At 36.2% G+C, this 25,379-nt stretch overlaps 1 protein-coding gene across 1 annotated transcript in view; it reads right to left on the reverse strand.

Moving 5' to 3' along the window:
• The window catches only part of kcnh3 (potassium voltage-gated channel, subfamily H (eag-related), member 3), a 223,431-nt gene that overhangs the window by 52,609 nt on the left and 145,443 nt on the right, over positions 1-25,379 (reverse strand). The window contains exons 3-4 of the mRNA XM_030124968.1: positions 10,067-10,201; positions 1,874-2,013 (exon numbers count right to left, since the gene is read on the reverse strand). Of these exons, the coding sequence (XP_029980828.1) occupies positions 1,874-2,013; positions 10,067-10,201 (275 nt within the window). The remainder of the gene's footprint in view (positions 1-1,873; positions 2,014-10,066; positions 10,202-25,379) is intronic.

The following is a 25,379-nucleotide window of genomic DNA, read 5'->3' on the forward strand; positions in this document are numbered from 1 at the left end:
CATCAGTATGATTTTCAGTTTTCTATAAACAGACATTACATCAAATGGATGTTGATTGAATGATCCAGATTTGTTTCCTAGATCCCCGTTGAGAGCTGTGGAAAATCCACAGTTTGCCGCTGGAAGAAGAAGAGGAACTGCTTGCATGTTTTAATCCCTGACATCAGCAAAATGAAAGCTTTTTACCCCAAAGTCAAGCAGAAGTGTACATAGTCCTGCTGACCTTCCCACCATCTGTCACAACATATGCTGCCCATAGCAACGGTTGAACACATAAATACTAAAGCACTGAGCTGTGAGTATGAACATCATTCGATAGGAAACCCTGAAGTTTAAGTGGAGTCGTATGTGTGTGGAGATAGATGAAGGCTAGGGGCAGTGTGTGGAATGTGCGGTACAGAAACGGATAAAACGCTGAAAATTCCTAAATGTCCTCTATAACTTCTGGATGACATTGCTTGGGAAAAGAAACACCTTTACAATTTTAGAGCCAATTAAAAATGTAATTCCTGCTGAATAAACATTTCCCTTTAAGGAAAATGAAAAAAAAAAAAAAACAAAAACTCTCAAAATGCCTTTTTATTTGCTGTTGAACAACCTGCAGGGATGTAATGATGTTTATTAATCCAGAATTACCATTACCTCTGTGACTTGAACATAACAATAAATAAAAAAATTCCAAAAGTAAAAATAATGATTACACGAGAGACACAAACTGGGCATGCAATACATCTTCTGTTGGCTTTCTGTAGAACAAAGAAGCTTAAAGTTAAAGAAATATACTGGATGAAATATACAAGAATAGGAAAAATAAAGAGACCAGTGGTTTTACTATTTATAGGTATCAGTTTGTTTACTGTAAAAGCTATTGACATCTTTTCTCTCAAATATTTAGAGCATTTATTTGCAGGATATAACAAATGTATCCTGTATTTTAGACCTTGGAGCAAAGAAAACAATGTATTCTTAAACAACACAATGCCTTAACAAGGAAGTGTGCAGAAATAAATATTTGGTTCAATAATTTTAAGTCACAAGTTCCCTGAGTTTCACGCTCTCCACTACTATTTCCTATTACTGTCATAACTAAACTAAAGTCAGAACTAAACATGGAGAATCAGCGTTCAGTTTCTGTCTATGCTCCGTATATCTGGAACAAACTACCAGAAAATATCAGGTCTGCTGAGAGTCTGAGTTCTTTTAAGTCCAGGTTAAAGACTCACCTGTTCACTGCTGCCTTTGACCAAAAGGCTTTTGACTTTTTAAATTTTATATTCTCCTTCAAAACTCTGCACTGCAACTCTTACTTTAACGTGTGTGTTTTTATATTTTGGGGTTTTATGTGTTGTTTTCTTATTTGCTGCTTTTAATCACCTTTAACATGTTTCTTTTATAATGTTTTAAATGTGTTTCTTTTTCCCTTGTCGTTGTATTTCAATGTCCTGTGTGTAGCACCTTGAATTGCCTTGTTGCTGAAATGTGCTATACAAATAAACTTGCCTTGCTTTACTGTTGGCTGCTTTGATATATAAGGTAGTTCTAAAGGGTTGTGACCATCCATCTTCCTCTTGAAAACATACACTACAAACAAAAAGTTAACAATATTTCTTTTTTTTTTTTTTGTAATTTTTTTGCTCATTTTTGCCATTTGTAAATAAAACGATGTCTTGTCATTAAAAAAAATGTGTTTCTATTCAGTTCACACACAAAAAGTAAAAAGCACTGTGCAAGAATCCCAACTGGAAAAAAATAGCCCAAATACTAAAAATATCCTTAACTTTTTGTTTGTAGTGTACAGTAGTCGAGGTGTTCTGTGGGTTGACTCTCGTACCTCTGTTGTCTGTATTAGTGTATCACGGTGCACAGAACTCACATTGTTGATTTTGAGCTTGGTCTTGTCTTGCTTCTGCAGGTGTCCTGACAGGTGATAGAGTACCGCTCTGCTCCGACGCCGGTTGGCATTGAAGCCTGGAGGGCGAGTGACCTGATGGACCTCCAGTCCTGTCTCTTCATCTGAGGAGGAGATCAAATACATACACATTCCACAGTTTGAACCAAGATCAACCTTAGGAAGAATACAACCATGATTTTCAACCATGTTACTTTTTTATGGCATTTTCATTCATTTTTTACTTTTTTCCCAAGTGAGTTAGTTGGTTTTTTAATCCAAATTTACAAGTGAATAAGTATTTTTATTAAATTTTTTTCACAAACTGACTCATTTCCGTTGACTTTTTCATTAGTTTTAGTGCTAGTTTTTAAGGTGCTATGAAGAAAGCCTTTGACGTAAAGAATGCCTGTCATCAAATTTGGCAACAATGACTGCACTGTTTCTACCCATGGAGTATTAAACCTAGGGTAATCAAAACTGATGCTGATTTTAGCTGCTATTTTAATTTGCCTTAATTTGCACTGAATTGTTGTAGTTACTACACCAAAGTTGCATAGAATCTTCTTTCTGCACCTCTGTGATTTTCTTTGTGTCATGTTCTTCACCATCTATCTTCTGCCTCTGGTACATTCCAATGTACATATACAGTTATTAATTATAATGAAAACAGGTCAAATAAAGCAGTGTTTGACAATAGCTCAATGGAATACTGATGCTTTAGTTCAGTGAGTAGAGGGATTTAGAAGCTATCTTCCATTGATGTGACATCCAGACAAAGAATCCTTCCTGATTTTCTTCTAAATAGAAATCTTACATTTCCTATAATGAATTTCCGCTGTCTGTCCATATTATGATGTCACATTTGGCAAATACCCACCCCTGTAACCCAGTCACTTTCATTTTCTTCCCCGTAAATTCAATTTGTTTATTGTATCTGTGCAGGATGAATTTGAAGCAGCTGTACGGACAAATCTCTGGATCGCTTTCTTTTTTCTCTCTCTACAGTTGGTGGTTATTCACAGGTTTGTCAACTGTGGTACAAACAAAGTGTGTGTTTTCATCTTAAAAGCACTGCAATACCATATTTACAACAGCATCTGTTTTGACAGGTGGGCAAGGAAGGAATTCATGAAAGAGAGTACGAAGGTGAGAGGAAGAGGAGACTATTCTCTCCTAGAGAACTTCACACCAGGGAAACCTGGATGGATCTAATAGTGGACCACACTGAAACAGACGGCTGAGGAAAGGTCAGTGGAGATAGGAGAGTGAAGAAAATTTCATATTACAATTTTACAACTCCTGACAGGAATTTCAGGTTGAAAATTGCCAGGTGAACTTCAGACCAGGGGCATCTTCATGGATGAATCACCTAATGCTGTTAGGGGAGATGTCCCTCAAATAAAGTGGGTGAACTTCTGAGAATGAGTCTCTCAGTGATGTGTCTCATCTGTATTCATGTATGAATATGAACATCTCACTCAGTGTTAGCCACCTTGCGCTTTCCAGAATTTCTTTTAAAGTCTTCCTCAATATTCACTGTTATTCCGTAACAAATGGGGATGTAACGATATGAAAATTTCATATCACGGTTATTGCGACCAAAATTATCACGGTTATCATTATTATCGTGGTATTGTTGAAATTGTGCTCAAAATGTTCAAAAAGTACTAATACACACACTGAAATAAAGTAACCAAGTTGTATAAAATTAAAACAAATAAAATAATAGGCACAATGTACCTTCTGTTGGCAGAAACATCAAATATTAACCCTTTAGGGGTCTGAGCCTATTTTTACGGAAATGTATTGCATCCACACAAAAAATAAAATTCAGCTCTGTTTTTCTGAATTAACGAGATACTGTTTTCTGAAAAAATTTAAATTCGGCTGTTTTTACGAGATAATTATCTCGTCAATTCAGAAAAACAGAGCCGCATTTTTTAAAACTTAGTTTTTATCGTAATTATCTCGTTAATTCGGAAAAACAAATCCAAATTAATTTTTTTGTGTGAATCCAATACGCTTCCGTATATTTTGGCTGTTTTCAGTCCTTTTGATTTTGCCTTTATATACTACATAAACAAATGTTTACTATATCCATGTTTGGTATCTTTTTTTCAGCACAACTTCATCTATATCATCTGCCTATTATTTTTTTCACTTTAACCTATTATATCAACGTAAAAGGCAAGAAAATACAAAAAAATATATAAAATCCGATTTGAAAAATGTATATAATTTATAGCATAAACAACACAAAGATGCCTAACAAACCTTTTCAAAGACTTTAAAAGTGAATATGTCACACCAGCTCCCAGACGTTAGTCTGGTTTCGTCTGTCTTGTCTGTCATTTCCTGTTTTATTTTGTTAAGTCCTCCTCGTGTGTCATGTCTGGTGTCTTTGCTTCCTGTTCCTAATTTTCCCCACCTGTGTGATTACCTTTCCCCGCCCTGATTTGCTACACCTGTGTCTCGTTTTCTCCCCTCCCTCTTGTGTATTTAAGCCCTGTGTTTCCCTTTGTCCTGTGCCAGTTCGTAGTCTCCTCTGTGTGATACTTACCAGTGGTTTTTGGATCCTGTCTGTCAGTTTACCTGTTTTTGACCCGGATTGCCTTTTCTGACTCCTGCTCTTTGCCCGACCCTTGTCTGTGCCTCTGCCTCCAACTGAATCCACGTGTTCGACTTTTCACCTGATTTACTGGTACATGAGCCTGCCTGTTCCTTATGTCCTGTTGCCTTTCTGTTTGCCTCTCCGTGTGTGACCTGGTTTGGATACTGACTGTCCTCTGCTCTCCCCTAGTCAGGTTACCGACGCGTGTTACCGGCCCGCGCTGCTAAGTCCAATCTCCGGTCCTGTCTCCGGATCCTGTGAAGAGTCCAGGACTCTGTCTTCAAGGATCTGCTTACTTCTATTATCAGTAATTTGTCAGATGTCATTGTGTTTAATAAACACTGAACTTTTACGTCTCTCTCCGGGTCTTGCAATTGGGTTCCGTTTTTGTACTCGGACCATTACAGAATATTGGTTACAAATATTAGGTATAGAAAACTAAAATTGTAATAAATTAAAACTCTACTCAAATATTTGACATAAAAGCAGATCTTTACAGAGGTCTTTTCTCCCGAAAAGTGTGGTAATCAAACACGGTTATCATGATAATTAGAATTTAAACGGTAATACTAACTATCTGCAATTTTACCACGGTTTATCGTTATATCGGTAATCGTTACATCCCTAGTAACAAACATGGAAAAACTTCTTGATCTTATTTTTTAAATAGTCACTGAAACACAGTTTTTCCTTTACTCCTAATTTTCTTTTCATAAACCATATTTAAAAAAAATACATAACATTTTATACTTTTTACATATGCATGTCTGTCACTAAAGCACATAAACCTTGATGTAATTCTGTCTAGTCTGGAAACTTTGAATTATTATTATTTTTTATATTTTAAAGTATGATCATTATATACTGAAAATTCATGCTAAAATATGGTGAAAGCTTTTTTGGGGGGGGGGGCTTTATAAGGTTATAAACAAATGGGATAAAATGACACAGGCATACTACTGTCTCCTACATTAAATGCATAACATGTCATTTCTGTTGGTCAGTGTCTCTCAGTTAAAACAACAGCAAAATGCATCAACAGCTGCTGTGCATCAGAGTTCAATCACTTCTTCTATTACCTTTGACATTAAAGGCCATAAAAAATACTGCATGACTGAACTTAGACACAAAGATGTAACAGTAAAATAATATTTGCAATTTTCTGTTTAGTGATGTGTATTCATGTTACCAAATTGACATCATTGACAGGCGACCAAATGAAACTGACACAATGAGAAAAATGTTTTTCTGTCTGTGTAAGAAATATTTTATGTAATATAACTGTTCAAGTCAAGAAAATATAAAACACGTCTTTCTTTTTTTTAAAGATATTTGAATGCCTAAATGCTACAGACAGTGAATAATCACCTATTATGACTCAGACAATGAGACAGTTTCTGTTACTGTTTTTCCCATACTGTTTTCCATCTCCCCTCTATTATCCTCTAAAGAATAAAATAAAAAGATCCAATGCAAAATATGATCATAAAAAAAGCCTCTTTCTCTTACATGTGCCTCTTTTATCTCGCTGTCACAATTTGTTTTTTTAAAGCTGAATCATGCCGAGTTAAGTGCGGGAGTGAACCATTCAACCTGTTATCAGACTCAGGAAACAAAAGCAGGTAAATGCGATTGTGTGTCAGCTTTTCATCTCAAAGCTTTTATTTTCTCTCATTTTTAATTTTTGCCAGTTAGTTTCTTGGGAAATGTTTAATTTGATGAGCCTGTTATACACGAATGGATACAAGAATATCTGACATGATAGACAAAAAAGAGAAAATATATTCATTATTTTTCTTTTTTTTTAATCTAACCTTGTTGTTTATCCTCTGTCCTCAATTGTGTGTGCAGAGGGTCCTATTTTGGCCTGACGTTTGCAGTTTGTGAAGCCAAAGCCAATCACCAATTCAATCATCTCTGCAGTGAAGCAGTGACATATTTGACTTAATGAATGTCTCCGGGTAAGTGGAGGAAAATTAGGAAAACGATTTCAAGCAGGTGCTCTTTCTCACCAGGAAGCACTCCAGACGAAAGCTTTGAACAACTAAAAAATTTAGACACAGCATTTCATCTTAAGTGTTTTGCTCACTCCATTTCTCTGTACTCTTACCTCGAAAATACTCTGAAGGGGATCTTACAGATTTCCAAATATTCCCTCAAAATCACCATTACAACATAATCTATTTTCCTTTTTGCTCTAATTCTAATTTCCCCTATTAATTGTCTGCATTATTCCACAATCTGTCTCATCTATATTTATGAATCAATGTTTTTTGTTTCAGACATATAAAAAACACCAACAACAGCAAATGCCTGAGGCAAATTAACACCCAAAAAACAAAGAAAACAAAAAAAGACATTTATACTATTATACAAAGGAAATACTTCATAATTGTAAGTGTTATTTACACATCCGAAAAGGAGTGGGAAGGAGTAAACACATTTATTCCCAATCCTTTTCTTTCATTCCTGTACTACAGTATTTCAGCCTCCTTATTATGTCCTTTTCGTCTGTATTTTTGTCAGGATCCTAGTGTTTTTTCTTGTGTTCCCCCTCCCTTTTGTGAGGGTGTGTCTTGTTTGGTCTTTCCCTGTCTTATATGTGTTGTCTGGAGCTGGGTAGAGCTGGAATTGACCTCTCACCTACATAATAATAATAATAATAATAACACTAATAATAATAATAATAAATTTATCTGTAATGCACTTTACATTTGTATCTAAAAAATCTCAAAGTGCTTCAGGCAGGGTATATAATATAATCCTACTATAATGGTGTTCTGTGTCCGGCGCGTCTTTGTCCGACGCGTGTCCGACTCGTGTCCCGATGTTGCAGCACAGGAAGGTGTACGGGTGCAATGCGGCTGTTGCACAATGGGAGGGCGCTATCGTACAATGGCACCACGGGTACAATGCCACTAGTAAATACAATTAAAAGGGAAGTCAGAGAATAAAAATAGAAAATAAGTAAGACAGATAAAAACAGTTTAAAAAGACAGTTAAAAAAAAAACAACTAAAAAAGCACTCGGAGAGCGCAGACCTCCGCCGAGGCAGATCAGTGCCCCCCCAACAATCACTACCAAAATTTAATCATTTGTACTTTGTGCCAGTATCAACATTTCCTGAAATTTTCATCTAAATCCATCCATAACTTTTTGAGTTGTCTTGCACACGGACAGACAGACAAACCAACGCCGGCAAAAACATAACCTCCTCGGCGGAGGTAAAAAACCATCAGCCATCCTCAATCAATCCACCTGCCAACAATCAGCCACTTCCACTCCCCTCTGCATATAAGCCCGGTTGACTCCACCGCTCATCTCCAGATTGTCTGCTTACCTCAGCGGTAGTGTATAAACCTTGGCTCTGTAGTTTTGTTTTGCTACTTTATGATTTTTTGCTAATCCTGATTGCACTCTTTGTTCCCAGTGTTGCTGCTTTTGCCTGCCCTGCCCTCCCCAGAATCAACAGCCACCTTTGCTCTGCTCCAGCTCCAATTCATTTTTGGAACAATCAGTAAAGATTTTTGTCATTTTACAAGTTTTCCTCTAGTCCGTTTGTCTGTATTGTGGGTCCATCTCCGACCAAACTATCACAAATTTTACTCTTTACATTCGATCAATAACAAACATCAGTATTATATAAGTCAATTCAGGATGAGATTTACACTCTGGTCCAATCCTAACTCACCCTTTGGCCCTCCCCCTTACCCTTACCCCTCCGTTTTGCATGTACATGTGAAGGGGTAGTGTTACCCCGATTCTTGATTAGACGGAGGGAAAGGGCTAAGGTGGAGGGCTGTGAACAGAGATTTTTCAGGACCACACTATGAACAGAGGGGTAGGAGAAATGTCCCATAATTCTGTTAGAATTATCAAGATGGAGGTAAACACAGCCAAAAAGTGCAGCAATGTGATGAAAGAAACACAAATGTACATATTTTCTTCATAAACAACTTAATCATTTGATCAACCGTTTAATGCCGTTTCAATGTGTTATAGATCGCATGTCTGTGGTTTATAGTTGATAGCCGCAAAAAGACGACCAAAGCCCATGCAACAGAGACGGTTACAGCTGCTGATGGCACAGGGTGAAGAATTTCAGAAACAAAGTTGTTGCATCTGTTAATAGCGGCACTGATGACTGCTGATGGCGTAACAGGTCTTGAAGGGTTGTCCCATTTCATAGGAGAATGTTTCAACCCCTAACCCTTGCAGCTCTGTTTCAAGGGGTAGTGCCAAGGGGGAGGGGTAAGGGGTGAATTGGGATTGGGCCTCTCAACAGTGGGTACGGTTACATGATATTTTTTACATCCGATTTATTTTTCCAGAAGTAATTAATCCGAAACTAAAGTATTTTCTCTTCTGTTTACATGGAAATGTTAAACCCGAATAAAGGTTTACATGAGAAACGTTTATTCGGTTCTCGCAGCCCTTCTGTTAGTTTAGCTTAGCATAGTCACTGCATTTCCATGGTCACACGTAGCCAGTTTTTTAAAGGTGATTTGTTGTCTTTTGTAAGTGATTTTGTGAAATCCGATTCTCCCTAATTATTTCTTTAGATCTGCAACTTACTGCACTCATACAATCTTGGGACTGTTGTGTTGATGGAAGTTGGAAAATCTTTTTGTTGGAAGGGATGCATGCGCTAAATTAGCTTTGCTTTACCGTTTTAGCTTTGCATTAGTTTTTATTTCCCAAGATTTTATTACTGCAGTAAGTCACATCACCATGATTTGAGCCTCAATTTGTGATCATATTGACCCCACCGGATTAAAGTAATGATTAGGGAGAATTGAATTTCACAAAATCCCTCATAAAATACTACAAATCACCTATAAAAGCCTGGCTACGTCTACCATAGGAATGAAGCGATTATGCTAAGCTAGGCTAAGCTAAGCTAACAGAAGGGCTGCGAGAACAAGGCAGTGCAGTGCAGACTCTTTTGCCCACTTATTGAACTCATTAGTGCATGACGAATGAATTAATAAAAAACAAGAGGTGAACTCTTCCTTCAGGGTTTTAGAGGCTGGTAGATCCCATCAGAATAGCCCACTGGAATGGTTTGGGTTGACTAGACTACATTGCATATTCTTCTGCCAGCGCAGAATGTGTGCATCATCGCGACAGGACAAGACAACGAGCATGTGCAGAATGGAAGGAATAAAGTCCAAACGGAATAAAGGGTTTACATGTCCGAGGAATAATTTAGCCTGGATTCAAAAGTGGATTAAACCAGTGACTTTAATCGGGTTTAAATTTAATCCTAACTTTTCTTTTTCAACTGGAATAAGGTGTTTACATGGGCATCTTAAATAGGATCTAACCTTTAATCAGTTTAAACCAGGAATAAAAGTTGTCATGTAAATGCACAGATTATTAACTGATTGCTTAGATGTTATACATTTTAATAACTGCAGTGGCCTCTTGCTAATAAACTGCTTTGCATTTTTCACACCATTAAAGAGGAGTAATGAAAACTTTTTGAGTCAGTGCATGAATCATCTTTTCTCACCACTTTCATCACTGAAGGTGTGAAGCAGGTGTTGCTGTTCTGAACTCACCTGTGTCTGGTCCCTGTTCAGGGGTCTGGTCTTTCTTCTTGTCACTGATGTCTTTGTGAGACACAAGGAACAGAACCACTTCACCCTTTTCATTCTTAATTGGAACAATGTCCAGAAGACACCAGAACTTTGTACCTAAAGTGGACAAAAACATAAAAGAGACACAGTGATTCCATGTTGAGGTATGATGACTCTCTATTAATACATTCCGCCTGCGATTGACTTTATGAGCTACAGCCTGTTTTAATTTAATTTCCCAAAATAGGACAAATCATGAAGAAAACACAATGAGCTGTGACCAGTAATTTTTAGAGATGTAAATGATGCCATTGTGTGTTTAGATTGAGAACTGAAAAGCAAGGACAAGAGTGAAAGAAAGCAATTAAGGGAAGCTGAATGGGCCCACACTAAGCAGCTATTGGACCAGTCTTACTAAAACTGGACTAAAGCTGCTAGACTGAATTGGGTGAGAAATTAAGTGATTACTGCATTGCATTACTTAGATTAGATAGAACTTTATTGATCCTTTAAGCAGAGCCCTCAGGAAATTGAGGGCTGCACATTGTTGTAAAAAGGTCTGCATTTTAGCTCACTTTATATTAATTTTAATACTAACAACAAAACACGATACAACATCACAACACAAACATGACACTGTGCAGTGTTACTTTTTACTACATGTTTACCATGTCAACCCCACCCACCCACAACTATTATCTTTTCTCACCCTCACAAAGGACTGGATTGTGTGCACTAATTATTTTATTTTAAGCTCTTATATTAGTTTTAGTTTATTATGCAAACTTCTATACATATCCTGTACATTGTTTTTAATTGTACAGCTGTTTTTGTATCCTTAATCTATTCTGGTATTTTATTCTTTTATTATGTTTTTATTTGTTCCTCTGTACAGCACTTTGATCCACTGTGGTTGTTTTAAAGTGCTTTACAAATAAATAGAGAGCGAGAGAGAAAGAGAGAGAGAGAGAAAGAGAAAGAGAGAGAGAGAGAGCTTAATTGTTAATTTTTCCTTTGTAAGTTACTTTGGAAAAAAGCATCTGCCAAATGCATAAAATGTAAATGCACATTGTTGTATTGTTTTGAGTGTTGTAGTGATTATGGACACATCGAATTTCCCTGATAGGGATGAATTATTAAATGTTCTATTTAGAGCTGGGCAGCAATTAAAATTTTTAATCGCGATTAATCGTGTGGATTTCTGTGATTAATCGCGATTAATCACATGGTTATATGGGGGGGGGGGGGGGGGGGGCGGCTTCAACAGCGTGTATTTCCTTTCAGTGACATTTCAGACTGGAAGTACTCCAGTAATAAAAAATAATTCAAATAATTCCACATTGCAGTGCTTCCAAACAACTTTGTCCTTCTCAACCCCACCATCTGAAGACATTTAAAATGAAAATGTCGATGTTAAAGACTGGTACTTTTCTCCATGTTTAAGTCCACAACAGTTTATTTCCCGTTGTGAGTGACTGACAGGAGTTTTAAGCCCACTAATAAGTACTAATACTAATAAGCCCAATAATATGTGATGTTCAGTTGTTCAAAGCAAGCAAAGGGGGCCCTCTAGTGGTCGGAATAAGTTGCACTAACGTATGTTTTGTCCTTGCGGTGTTCCCGTAGTCAGTTCGGACATAAGAAGGAACTAACAGATGCATTTCTTTCATTCTGTTTGTATGGCCCCAAAAACGTTTGCCTGTGAGTATTTTATGTTCAGATGTTGTAAGAATGAATAGTATTAAATATCTCTGATGTGAACCTTTGTTGATGGATAAAAAGACGTTGTAAATCTTAAATTAATCTGTAAATGCTGATCGTTAGCGTGTCTATGGATTTCCCCATTCAAGTTATCATCAAGTTAGCGGTCTTTTTCCCATTCATTTAAATGTATAATGCCATGTGAATGTACTAAGGCAATGAATAGAACTGAGACATATTTTGTATGTATGTTGCAGTTTTACAGTGAGTCTACAGCAGGGGTGCCCAATCCTGGTCCTCGAGATCTACTATCCTGCATGTTTTAGATGTTTCCCTCTTCCAACACACCTGATGGTCATTATCAGGCTTCTGCAGAGCTTGATGATAGGCTTAGCATTTGAATCAGGTGTGTTGCAAGACGGATACATCTAAAACATGCAGGATAGTAGATCTCGAGGACCAGGATTGGGCACCCCTGGTCTACAGTAAAAGATTTGGACAGAAGTTTTGGGCGTCTGGCTTTTCTTGGGAAACCTGTTGTCTATCTGCCGAGCTAATCACTACGCACACAAGCAGAGGCAGAAGAAAAGGAGTTATAATTGTACTGTCCTCGCTAAGATGTCTGTACTTAGTCTGAGCTAGACAGCGAGCTAAACTCTGAATTGACAATGCAAGATATGTCCTCTATGAAGTTTGCAGCTTTAATGTACATACTTGACATCATGCAGATTGACAGAGTGAAACTATAAAATAAAGACAAAATAATTGAATTAGTTATGTCTATTAATGATATGCATATTCATGGAGAATGCATAGATGTAATTATTATAAACTTAAATTGACTGCTAATACAACAATCACATCATAAATAAGTAAAGGTTAGTTAAAAGGCTGGCATATTATATCTAAACACAACCAATGAATTTACATAAACTTAGCATGAGCTTGCATAAAGAACTAGAAGCACTGGGAGAGCGCAGACCTCCGCCAAGGCTGATCAGTGCCCCCCCACCCCCACCCCCGATCACCACCAAAATTTAATCATTTCTTCCTTATCCCATTTCCAACAAACCCTGAAAATTTCATCAAAATCTGTCCATAACTTTTTGAGTTTTGTTGCACACTAACGGACAGACAAACAAACAGACAGACAAACAAACAAACAAACCCTGGCAAAAACATAACCTCCTTGGTGGAGGTAATTATTTAGCAAATAACAGAAAGACTGATACATACAGCCATTGCCTCTGCAGGAGTTAAACAAAGTTTGATTCAGCATTACTTGGAAAGTTTTCTCCTCTCAGCTACACCGGCACCGCGCCAAAATAAAAGCATGAGTTTCAAAATAAGAGTCCGTATGTATAAATGAACTAAGACTTGCTTGAAAGGCAGAACGGCATTAACGGGAGATTTAAAAAAATTGTCGGCGTTATTTAATGAATGTGTTAACGCGGTAATAACGCGTTAACTTGCCCAGCCCTAGTTGTATTCTATTCTATTCTATTCTACTCAGAATATTTCCATCATGTGAACAGACCTGATGTTTTACCATCTTAGTTTAGTGAATTAGCATGCTGATATTTAATACTTAAACATACTATTGTATTCTGGGTACTATTGCAAAAAGAGTATTATTTAATAGAGACCACACACTCTTAAACATTAAACAAATTGTATTGTATTAGAGATAAAACTCTGTCAACAAAATAAGTATATTTTTCTTGGCTAAAACTCAGACAAAAGTCTAAACAATGAAACACTATAATGGATAAGTTCTGCTGATAACCAAAAGCAAATACACTGTTATTAAAGATAGACTTAATATTGTTAAATTGAGAAGTTGTGCAAACAGTGTCTCTTTTGAACCAAGCAAAATAATATTATTCCTCTGCCGGGTCATTACGCAAATGATTGTTGCTCGTGGGTAAATATTCCAGTATTATCTAGAATGCCTTATCAAGATTTTCATTAAATAAGAGTACCTTTTCAATGAAAACTATGCTAGACAACAAAATGTTTTTATTGAGGAAAAATACTTAGGTAAATCCCAAGAAACAATGATTTTATAATTTCTCCAGAAGAGCTTCCCCATAGTGTGCATACAGTGATTTATTCTTTGGGCATAAATGTGTGTCAGATATGATGACAGTTCATCTACTGGTGTTTAATATGTGTCATTTCAAACTGCAAATATACCAAACAAATAAGGTCTGTAGTTGTAAAACATTTACAGTACGAATTAAAATTGCAGCTTTTTCTCCAGTTCACCTGTTAGCTAAAAATCGTTCCTTCATAATTAAGAACCTGGATGGTGTGTGACCAGCCTGTGAATGGCAGCTGAAGGAAAAACACAGAGCTATGAGAAGCTTCATGTTTTAATCTGTGTGATTTGCTGCATGTTGTTTGATATATATATATATATATATAAATATATTTTGGCAAATGCATAGAGCTGGCCCTCAAAGCACACTTGGACTTAAAATTAGTTTCAGAGAAGAGGTGCTGCATTGAAAGTGAATGAGTCAAGTAAAAAAAAACAAAAAACAAGGACAATACATCTGAACTCCATAACATGACTTAAATTCATATTTCACCAGTCTAGCAGTGATTTTCTTGATGAGGAACCCGAAACATCATTTATGCAGAAATTATACAGTGTTGACCAATGGAGAGATCCGCATTCTCCTGATATTTTTTTTCTAATGTGTAGCCATATGCTCAGTGTTCAAGGGCACCTACAGGCTTCAGCTTTAATGATACTTTCAATACGCTCCTTTAGCTTGGAAGAACTGTTCTCTACGGACTCTCAGAATGAACTCGAGCCCCATGTGACCAGAGCTTATAGGAAAATATGGATGCATTTTAAAGCCGTCCATGTCTCAATAGAGTACGATGAAAAAAAAAAAAAAATCTACAACAAAGCATAGAGTGCAACCTTAGTATTTGAGACATCTTGTGAGAGCTTTTGAGCTTTGATTTGACAGCCACAGCCACAGCCACACAGGTTTCCTGTACGACACTTGTCTTTGAGGTAATATCACTATGAGGAGTCTAGCAGATGTTCGGAATCTTAACTAAATCTGGTTTACTCTTAAGCACTGCTGTGTTTCATAAGGTACTAAAAGATACACAAGTAGAAAACATTACATTAGTGCGCAAAGTTAGTTAAAGGGGTCATATTTTTGCTAAAGCCACTTTTATTAGTCTTTGATACATTTATTTGTGAGAATCAAACCAGACAAACCAAACCAACAGTTTTGATAAAGGTCACCCATCGCTCCCATAAACAAGCCAGGGGAAAAAACTTAACATATTCCAATAAAAGTTCAGCAGCACATGTGAAAGTTGGTTAGGGACAATTATATCAGTTATTAACTGAGACAAATTCATTCCCTACATCTAGAAAAGAGGTTTATCAATATCAGCAAGCTGGGATTTGATGACTTTTCCAACCTCAACATGATAAACATATAACAGTAAAACAGGTTGTTTTCATTTTCGTACACACTGTGCAGAGGTTTTTCTTTTTCAAACAATATTGGATCACAACATTTGTTAAAGGGGTCATATTTTGCTAAACCCACTTTTATTAGTCTTTGGTACATTTATTTGTGTATTTGGATCCTAATAGTTAAAAAGTTTGAATTTGAACCCTCCAAGTGCTGCAAAGGTATCTTTATATTCATTCTGGCAAAAATCGAGTGGATTTCTACAACCTGTTTTAATTCCTGCTTAATTTATTACGTCTATAACTAGTTACGTCATGACATTTGTACATAAAACATCAAGACTTCCTCCGAGTATGCCATAATTGACTGTTGAGGCAAAAATTAAACTTAACCTCCTCCTTCTTATGAGGAGTGCTACTGTGAACGGGAAACCTGACTTTCTTACTGACAGAATAAGGCATGAAGGTCTACAACATAATCATGGCACCAGACAGGTTACCATGGGTCACCTTGAACTTCCCAAACCAAAAACGAATCGATAGAAAATTTCTGTCATTTACAGGGCCTCCAGTCTATGGAATAAGTTACCTTTATATACATCAAACACACTAAAAGCTTATATTCATGAAAAGAAACACTCAAACAAGAACTACTCAGGGATGATTGTTTTGACTCTCCAGGTTGCTGTGGAGATAAAAGTTTAAATGTTTTATGGTGTAGATGTTGAGATGAAATGTTCAGCTGGCTGATGATAACAATGAATTTTAAACTTGTTTTTATTTATGTGTGTATTTTGTAACTGTATTTGTATTTTAACGCACCCCAGGAGGAGTAGCAACTACTATGGTGGAAGCTAATGGGGATCCGTATCAACAATTGTAGCCCGATGGAAATAAGGAGATGGGTGTGTGTTAAAAAGTTAAAATAATAAATAGCATAAATACATAAATACCATAAGCTCATAAGTGGAATACAGAGGGTTAAAAATTAAAACCATTTCAGTGTTGGAGTATTAAAAAGATCATGTCTTTGTGAAAAAGTATGTATTTTGTTGTGAGTTCATGTATTGTATTATTTACAGGATGTTAAATGCAAAGTGTTTGTTGAAATATTTAGTTAATATTAATAATATGGAAAAGTTGCGCAAATGTTTTATGTTTTGTTAAAAAGTAATGAAAATGCATATTTTACGTTATGTGTATTATGAGCTTGGAGAATAGTTCGGGGTCAAGGGTAACAGGAAACAGGAAGTAGGAAGTAGAAGAGAAAAAAACCTGGTGAAGACGACGGGCGCGTGCGTGTATGAGTACATGGAGTTACACGGACAGTGTATTCAGGAAGAAAAGAACACCAGTTTAGTTCATGAAAGTGGTCGGACAGATCACAAAAGTGACTTTAATGGTGAGAGACTCTGTTTTGTAACAGTACTTTGGCTAAAAGTCCAACGTTAAAAAAAACAGAGACCGCGACCTCAGTAAGTTAGCTGCATGTGGCTAGCTGTAAACGGACTAAGTTAACAGCTTAGCTAACTGCAGAATACACGGAGACCCGGGGGACACAGACTGAGCCCACAGCAACACAGGAGGAGACGGACAGGAGGATTGCCGATTACCGGATTCTGGACTTCCTTTTTCCCTGGATGTATGGATTAACATTTCACGGGAGCTGGTGATACAGGTACCTTTTTTTTTATTATTTTTTTTTAATTGCCCTATGAGGTGAAGAGGCCATTTTGTTTTAGGCTGCAGCGTACCCGAGCCACGTACAGGCCTGCAACAGTGAGCATTTGAGTTTATTATTAAATTATTATTACTGGTTATTGAAAAAAAAAATCATTTGATTGTGAAAACAATGATTTTTGGTTTGTTAATTGAATATTAATCTAAGTAAATAGCTGAATATATTTTTAATAAATTGTGTGTGTTTTGCATTGTAAATGGAAGATTTAAAGTGCATACAGTGTGGTTAAAGTGCTGACAGTGTTTATAAAATATATCATTTAAAGGGTAAATGCCTAAAAAATATATATATTAAGTTCTGCTAACAATAGTATAAAAACACAAAATGGAACCATAGTTTAAATAATCGTTAATATTGTAAGAGATTACATGTTTAACAAGGATCCAGGTTAGCTACCCCTGTCAAAGCAATGAAGAGCAAAGGGGCGCAACACAAAAAACAACTGTCAGCAGCAGCGGTTGTGGTCCATACTGAAAATATGTCCAAAGTTCTAGCCGATTACCTAAAATGTTCAGTTGTTGGTTGAACGGGACAGAGCAGCACAGCCAATAACCTGGAGGGGGTGGGGTGTGAAGTGGTTCATTTGCATTTAAAGGGCCAGTGCTCAAAATTACCTTTCTCGTGTCATTACTCAGAATTAGGGTTGAAGATGGACCTGTGGGGTTTAATTAATGAAGAAATCAGACCCAAGCATAGCATTTACAGTTTATGTAGACCACAGGGAGATGTTTTAAATGCATAATTCCATTTAAAAAAAAAAAAAAAGCAAAATACCACTCCTTTAAAATCAATGAAAATAAGCATCACAAACACTGACCTTATGAATTATATTCAACACCACAGAGGATTGTCACATCAGTCTGCTATTACACTATGCATATAGTCTTCTCTCTTGGGCCCTTACTGTAAACAGGAATTTCAATAAGTGACAAATCTTGTTTCTGGGAAATTAGCTTTTTTTTTTTTTTTTTTTTTTTTTGCTAATGGGAAAATTCAGCCATACAACCCATGTTTCAGTGTTTTAATGCGGCAGCAGAATACATTTAGGGACCAGCATCTCGGTTCATCACTCCCTGCACGTGTTTTTTACATATAGCTACTGGAGAGGGATAAATAACTATATTCCCTACTGAAGCCTACAGGTGAAAGCTGGAGTGGTAGAGGGGGGCTTAAAGTGCTGGAAGCAGTGGTGTCTGAGGGAAAGCTGGGAATCTATCTGCCCATCTGTCCTTTCATCTGCATATCACAGGAGAGGAACAAGTGTGTTGAGACAGGATATGATAACATGTTCTTCATGCATCCCCTCAGAAAATCAATTATGCTGTAGCTCAAAACGAAATGATACTATTAGAACAAAGAAATGGAACAACAATAGTCATATTGTTAATTAGAATTAAGTATTTAATTAGAAATATAATAATAATAATAATAATAATAATAATAATAATAATTATTATTATTATTATTATTATTATTATTATTATATTTACAAAGAACTTTTCATTCAGCGGAATCTCAAAGTGCTACAGAGAACACAGTGCAATAAAAAATAAAATATTGTATCAGGAATAAAAGACTAAGCAAATAAAACAAAGCATCATGGTGGGCCATAAAAAGCCTGTCTAAACAGGAATGTCTTTAGTCCCTTTTGAAGGAGTCCAGTGACTGAGGAGCTCTGAGGTGGTTAGGGAGGGGGTTCCAGATACTGGGGGTGGCAGAGGAGAAGGCCCGGTCATCCACAGTCCAAAGTTTAGTCCTGGTGGGGAGGAGGAGGTTGGTGCTGTGAGATCAGAGACGATGGATGGAAGTGTGAGGGGTGAGGAGGTCCTTGAGGTAGTCGGGGGCATTTCTATGGATGCAATTGAAGGTGATGAGGGCTGTCTTATAATTAATTCTGAAGGGGATTGGTAGCCGGTGGAGGTTATGGAGAACAGGAGGGATGTGTTCCTATTTATGAGTTCATTTGGGGATTCTGGCAGAGCGGTTTTGGATGGACTGACAATATGCATTGTCAGTCAAGTCAAAGTGTTTTACTTATTTTTTAAAATTTCTATTCACAAGTTAAAGGTTCTGTACAGACTTTCTGTTTGATCTTGGAAAAAGTTGATTTTTTATATACAGGGTGTATCAATAAAAAAACAAACTATACATTTTGAAAATTTACCCCCAGTTCCGCATTTGATAATTTTTGGAATTTTCTTTTATGGATGTCGGTAGGTAGGGAATTGGTGGATATTTGTCCAAATTTACAGACCCAGGTTTTCATGCATGAGTGAGCAGGGGTAAATTGCGCAATCCAAGTTAAAACTGGTTTGCGTGAAGTAGCTGTGGGATTTAAATCCAATCAAAGCTCATGGGAGGAACACTGGGCATCCATCTTGTTTCCCACAAAATTGCCAGGTTACAGCATTAACACTTTGGCCACCATGTCAATTTCATTTCTTTACCCATAGCAGCTGTTCCTGCCTTTCAAAGGTAATTCAACTTGTTTAGGCCTGAAAATGTCACTGAGGACAGGCCAAGTTAGGGTTAGGGATAATGCTGTAACCTGGCAATTTTGTAGAAAACAAGATGGATGCCCATTGTCTCCTCCCATGACCTTTGATTGGATTTAAATTCCACCGCTGCTTTGCGCAAACCAGTTTTAATTTGGATTGCACAATTTGCCCCTGCTCACTCATGCATGAAAACCTGGGTCTGTAAATTTGGACAAATATCCATCAATCCTCTACCTACTGACGTTCATAAAAGAAAATTCCAAAAATTATCAAATGCGAAACTGGGGGTAATTTTTCAAATAGTTTTTTTTTATACACCCTGTACATGCCTGATAGTTGTTTGCAATTTAAAATGAGATTATCAGCACCAAAATAGGATATTAAGTCTATGCTAAACAGTTTTTCTTTTCCTTTTTGCTGGTAATAAACACAAGCTGTTTGGATGGTGGCATTTTTGTGTGTTTAAGAAAGTATTTTGGCTTCCTTCTACTTTTCAGCTGACTGTATTGTCTCAAAATAATCTATGCTTCTGGGGGTCACCAAGTGAAACACTGGGACTTATTACCTATTGGAGAGCAATGAGCTGTGGCTTTCCTTATCCTTTAAATACAATTTGTAAAACAAAACAATACAAGTAATCTGCACAACACAAACATAATACATTGGCCTAAAACATGATTTTCTGTTGTCCACCTGTCAGCTGTGGGTCGTGACTTGGCACACAGCATCTGACAACTCTGGGACTAATTTACAGGAAGGGATCATGTGTGTAAATAATGCATTTAACCAAGCGGATGGATTGCATTAATACAAACATAAGCGAAACTGATGCTGGATTTGTCCCTGCATGACTGGAACAGAGTGGTAAACAATAGCAATGAAGTAGCAGATGTTTCCTTCAGCCTTTCCACATGAGAAATATGTGAAACTAAAGGTTGGAAGGCTAAAAAAATATATGCATTGCTCATTTTTATTTTATTACATCACATTGTTAAAAGCATTGCTTACATCGGTACAAAAAGCCAAGTTTGAGGTAAGATCAAAATTCATGTTGCTCAAGCCACATGTGGGAAAAATAGACAAAATGCAACTGTGTTTTGTGTTGTGAAATATTAATAACGACATCAAAAAGGAATTTACTTTCAGAAAACACAGAAGGAAAACAATTATATATGAAATGAAGAATTTTAAATGTGTTCACCCATAAAATACAATCATTTGATCTTGCTTAATTAACACCACAATAGATTATTTACATGGGTATGTAGTTGAAAGGTGCTGCTGGTATAAATTAGGTCAAAACATTTCAAATTTATGTAATCAGGGCTGTGTTTTTGTGACTTTATTAACCATCACGAATACCAGGAGGTGCTTTGCAGGTAACTAACACACACTAGATCAATAAAAATGTCTATATTTGATGTTTGTGTGTGTTCAAGCATGCACATAATTCAGAGTTGGTCACGTGTTCTTTTTTATTCGGTGGTTCATTGTTATAACCTACGCTGCGTTTATTCATCAAGTCTGTGCAGCACCATTTATACATGAGTACAATACATCTATCCTTCAACTCTCTATTCTCCTCCTGAACTAAAGAAAATAACTATTCTTGTTGTATTTATGCTTGTATGTCATTTTTTTTCATTATGGAAACTCATACATAAATGTCCTGCCCGGAAGAATGCAACATCAAACCAAGGCATTTATTTTCATATCAAACTGGTCTGTTAATGTTTCGAAGTCTTTTGTTATGTTTTGTACTTTTCTCAACAGATAATCCTACTGATCAGCCTTGAAAACATGTTTTTTTAATGAAACTTCATTCCTGTCTGTTGTTTTCTTTTGTCTGAGTTTAAAGTTACCTGTCTAACAGTGGTGGTTTGTTGGTTTGGGATTTGAATATGACGCTTAAGTCACTGCCTTGATATGTTTAACAGGGCTTTAACTGCTAATCGTAAAATTTCCTGGCACGTGGATCCAATTTAGAATCAAGTACAGTTCATTATTTTAAGCTCAGGTAGATGAGAACAGATTTAGGTGTCTCATATTTTATGAATTTCATGTAGGACTGTTTTCTTCTCATTGAAAATGTTGATCAAGCCAACTCTTCTCTTTTTGAGGAACACAGTGCATTTCGTATGAATGTGAATTCATATGATTATTGAAGCAGTTGGACACTTGTGGAATTTTTTGTGCCAATATATTCAAATAAAACTTTTTTAATTAAAAAAAATACATGTGAATTTAAAAGAGAATGAACTTTAAACTTTTTTTTTTTTTTTTTTGCATCTGGTTGGTTGTTTTTAGGCTTTTTTTCCCCCAAGAAACTCCTTTAAATGTCAAGGGAAAATGGTCTGAATTTTGAGCTTTGACTGAATGATCCTATTCTCAGTGCTTTCATGGATAGTTGGATGTATTTTCAGAATTCATTCTCATTGATTTTACTGAATGTTTGAATGAATTGTCAGAGAACATCACTGCATAAATCTGGTACGCTTCCAAGACCTACTAGTCCTTTGTTGAGATTGATTTTAATTCCAGTATTTAAAACCGCTCTGTTTTTCTCATCAGATGTTGTGTTCATTCTAAAATGGGACACAAGGCAACCCTGAGCTGTCTTCTTTACTTGGTTGGGTCTTAACTGAGGATGTGTATTTTATGATGTTCATTTATAAAGGTTTGGTTGTGAGATTTCTGTTATAACAAATCAGGCCACATTTAGGCCTGTTCCTGGAAGGCTTTTTTACTTAAAAGTACATACTCATTGTCTATGGATTTTATCCAAACAAAACTTTGTAATTCTGGAACAAAATATATGAATTTGAAAGAGAATAAAACTCACCCAAGCAAAAAAAAAAAAAAGTAATCGCAAAATTGCAACCAATGACTTGCAAACAAATCGTCTGTGTTATCGTGTAAAATATTGGTATTTTGCTCTTTTCACAACATGACCTTTTGTTTACAGTTTTCTCTGTTTGTTTCTCACTGCTGGCTTTGCGGTTACACTCCCCGCTTTTTTGCTTGGTGAGTCTTTGTTTAAAGTTTTGGCACAAACCTCTCGGGTGGGCGGGTTCTTTAAGAGGTGCATCCTCATTGGCTAATACATTTTTGAGTGACAGCTCCATCGAGTGAGCTACTTAGTGACCCGGAAGTTGTACATATCGAGCTCAGGCACCATGCAAACACAGTCAAAAGCCAGCAGTGAGAAACAAACAGAGGGAACTGTAAACAAAAGGACATGTTGTGAAAAGAGCAAAATACCAATACTTTACACAGTAACAGATTTGTTTGCAAGTTATATGTTTGGATTTTGCGATTAATTTTTTTGCTTGGGTGAGTTTTATTCTCTTTCAAATTCATATATTTTGTTCAAGAATTACAAAATTTTGTTTGGATAAAATCCATAGACACTGAGTATGTACTTTTAGTAAAAAAAACCTTCCAGGAACAGGCCTAAATGTGGCCTGATTTATTATAACAGCAATGTCACAACCAAACCTTTGTAAATGAGCATCATAAAATACACATCCTCAGTTAAGACCCAGCCAAGTAAAGGAGACAGCTCAGGTTCGCCTTGTGTCCCATTTTAGAATGAACACAACATCCGATGTGGAAAAACAGAGCGGTTTTAAATACTGGAATTAAAATCAATCTCAACAAGGGACTAGTAGGTCTGGAAGCATACCAGATTTATGCAGTGGTGTTCTCTGATAATTCATTCAAACATTCAGTAAAATCAATGAGAATGAATTCTGAAAATACATCCAACTATCCATGAAAGCACTGAGAACAGGATCATTCAGTCAACGCTCAAAATTCAGACCATTTTCCCTTGACATTTAAAGGAGTTTCTTGGGGAAAAGAAGCCTAAAAACTACCAGCCAGATGCAAAAAAAAAAAAAACAGTCTGTTAAATTCACCCCCAAATCTTGGGTGTTATTGATTTTTCATGTTTTGGCCTTGAAGGTAAATTTCATCACTGGTATGTGCATGTTCAGCCTTACCAATTGGTTATTTTTCACTGGACTCAGGGCTTCGTGGATAGTCAGTATAAATGATAACTAAAGTCTACTTGCCACTTGTAAACGTCTGTTGCTAAATCAAACTGTTCATTCATTCATTTGTTTTCTGAATCACTTAGTCCTTGTGGGGGTGCTATCCTGGTACACCCTGGACACGTGGCCAGTTGATCGCAGAGCTGACGATAAAACTAATCAGCATAAATAATCTTAATGAAATGAAAAATCTTTTTTTTCATTTCATATTCAAAGTTCCAATCATTAAACTTCTGAATGTATCCCTAAATAGTACTTTTTTTTTTTCTTTTTTTTTAAATTTTCAGTAGTGTTTTATGATTCTGCAAAATGTTTGTGTTTTTTTTGGTTTGTTTTTGTTTGTTTTTTTTAATGAGAAAATCCATAACAGCAATGGGGAAGGCCTGTGTAATATATTTAAAACCTACTAACAGTCCCAAATGATTTTAGAGGGTGTTACACTGTGCACCACCTCTAAACCACACTATGCTGATACTTAGTAAAGTCTGTTTACAGAGTCAGTGCAGACTGGGTGAAAATGAATTTTTCAAATCACCCTAGGCGTCAACAAGGTTAAGTATAATCCACAAACACTCATAGATTTCTTATCTCTTTTCTTTCTCTTATAAGAGTTCTTATACAGAGGAATAGAATGAAACCAAGAAAATCCTAAGTGGGATTCATAAAATAGGAGTTGACAGCGCACACTGAACTCAACACAACATAACACACCAGTTTCTCACTGTGTTCAATGTTGTTCTGTGCCTTTGTGACATTGTTATGCGATGTTGAAGGAATTATTTTTTCCTATTGAGGTAAGAAATCTGAAATGGAGGGGTACCACTGTAGACTTTTATATACTATTAGCCCTCAAATACCTAAATATCCACCACTGATCAAAAGCATCTACTGGTCTAAAATGTTTAATAACTCCTGAACCACTAATCCTATCAATATATGTAAATAATTGAGGTAAAATGCATTTTTTCAGCTTTTCGTGGTATCAGATATGACCCATTTGGACATTCAGAGGGTCTGTATTGAACGTGGAAACACCGTCATCTTCTACAACCCTGATTCACCAGTACTTATGGAGTTGGATCAACGACAGTAGATGGAGACACTTGTTTTATGTTCAGTTAATGATATATTTGCTGAAAAAAGTTATTTTTACTTCAGTTTTCTCTGTGTCTGATATAATACCTCTCAAGTTTTAACTGCGCTTCAATAAACAACCACATGATCAGTAAATTAAATATCGAAAAATGCCAGATTTTCATTGGAAAAATGCAACATTTGGAAGATAAAATTATAATGAAAGGTGATAAATCACTTTAGAACGGTTAAAAAATTAATTTGAGAACTGCCATAAAAGTAGTACTGGGTCTTTGTGGGTTAACATTCACAACCCTGGCTATTCTGTGTAAACTGATCAATGGTGGGAAAAAAAATGGGATCACCATTTCAACTTTTTTCCAGGATCTCTGTGTAAAAGTGGCTAATCATCTGTAACATTCATTCACCAGTAAAACCCATTTAGTTTGATAAATGACAATGCCTGGAGACACTTGGTTTTTTGTTCCATTAATGATATATTTAGCTGAAAAAGTGATTTTTCTTCAGTTCTCTCTGTTCTAATATAATAAGCCTTGAATTTAATCTGAGCTTTTATGAACATCTACATGATCGGTAAAATAAATATAGGAAAATACATCATTTACACCAAAAAATGCAAAATACAGAGGATAGTATTTTAATAAATGGTGATAAATTACTTGGAAAAGGATAGATGTAAAGGAAAATTTATTTGGAAGTCAAAATACAAATAGTTTTAGTTCTTTAAGGGTTAATGATGTATGGTGTCATAATGAGA

Source organism: Sphaeramia orbicularis, chromosome 21 (genome assembly GCF_902148855.1).
Source record: "Sphaeramia orbicularis chromosome 21, fSphaOr1.1, whole genome shotgun sequence".
Classification (NCBI taxonomy): Eukaryota; Metazoa; Chordata; class Actinopteri; order Kurtiformes; family Apogonidae; genus Sphaeramia; species Sphaeramia orbicularis.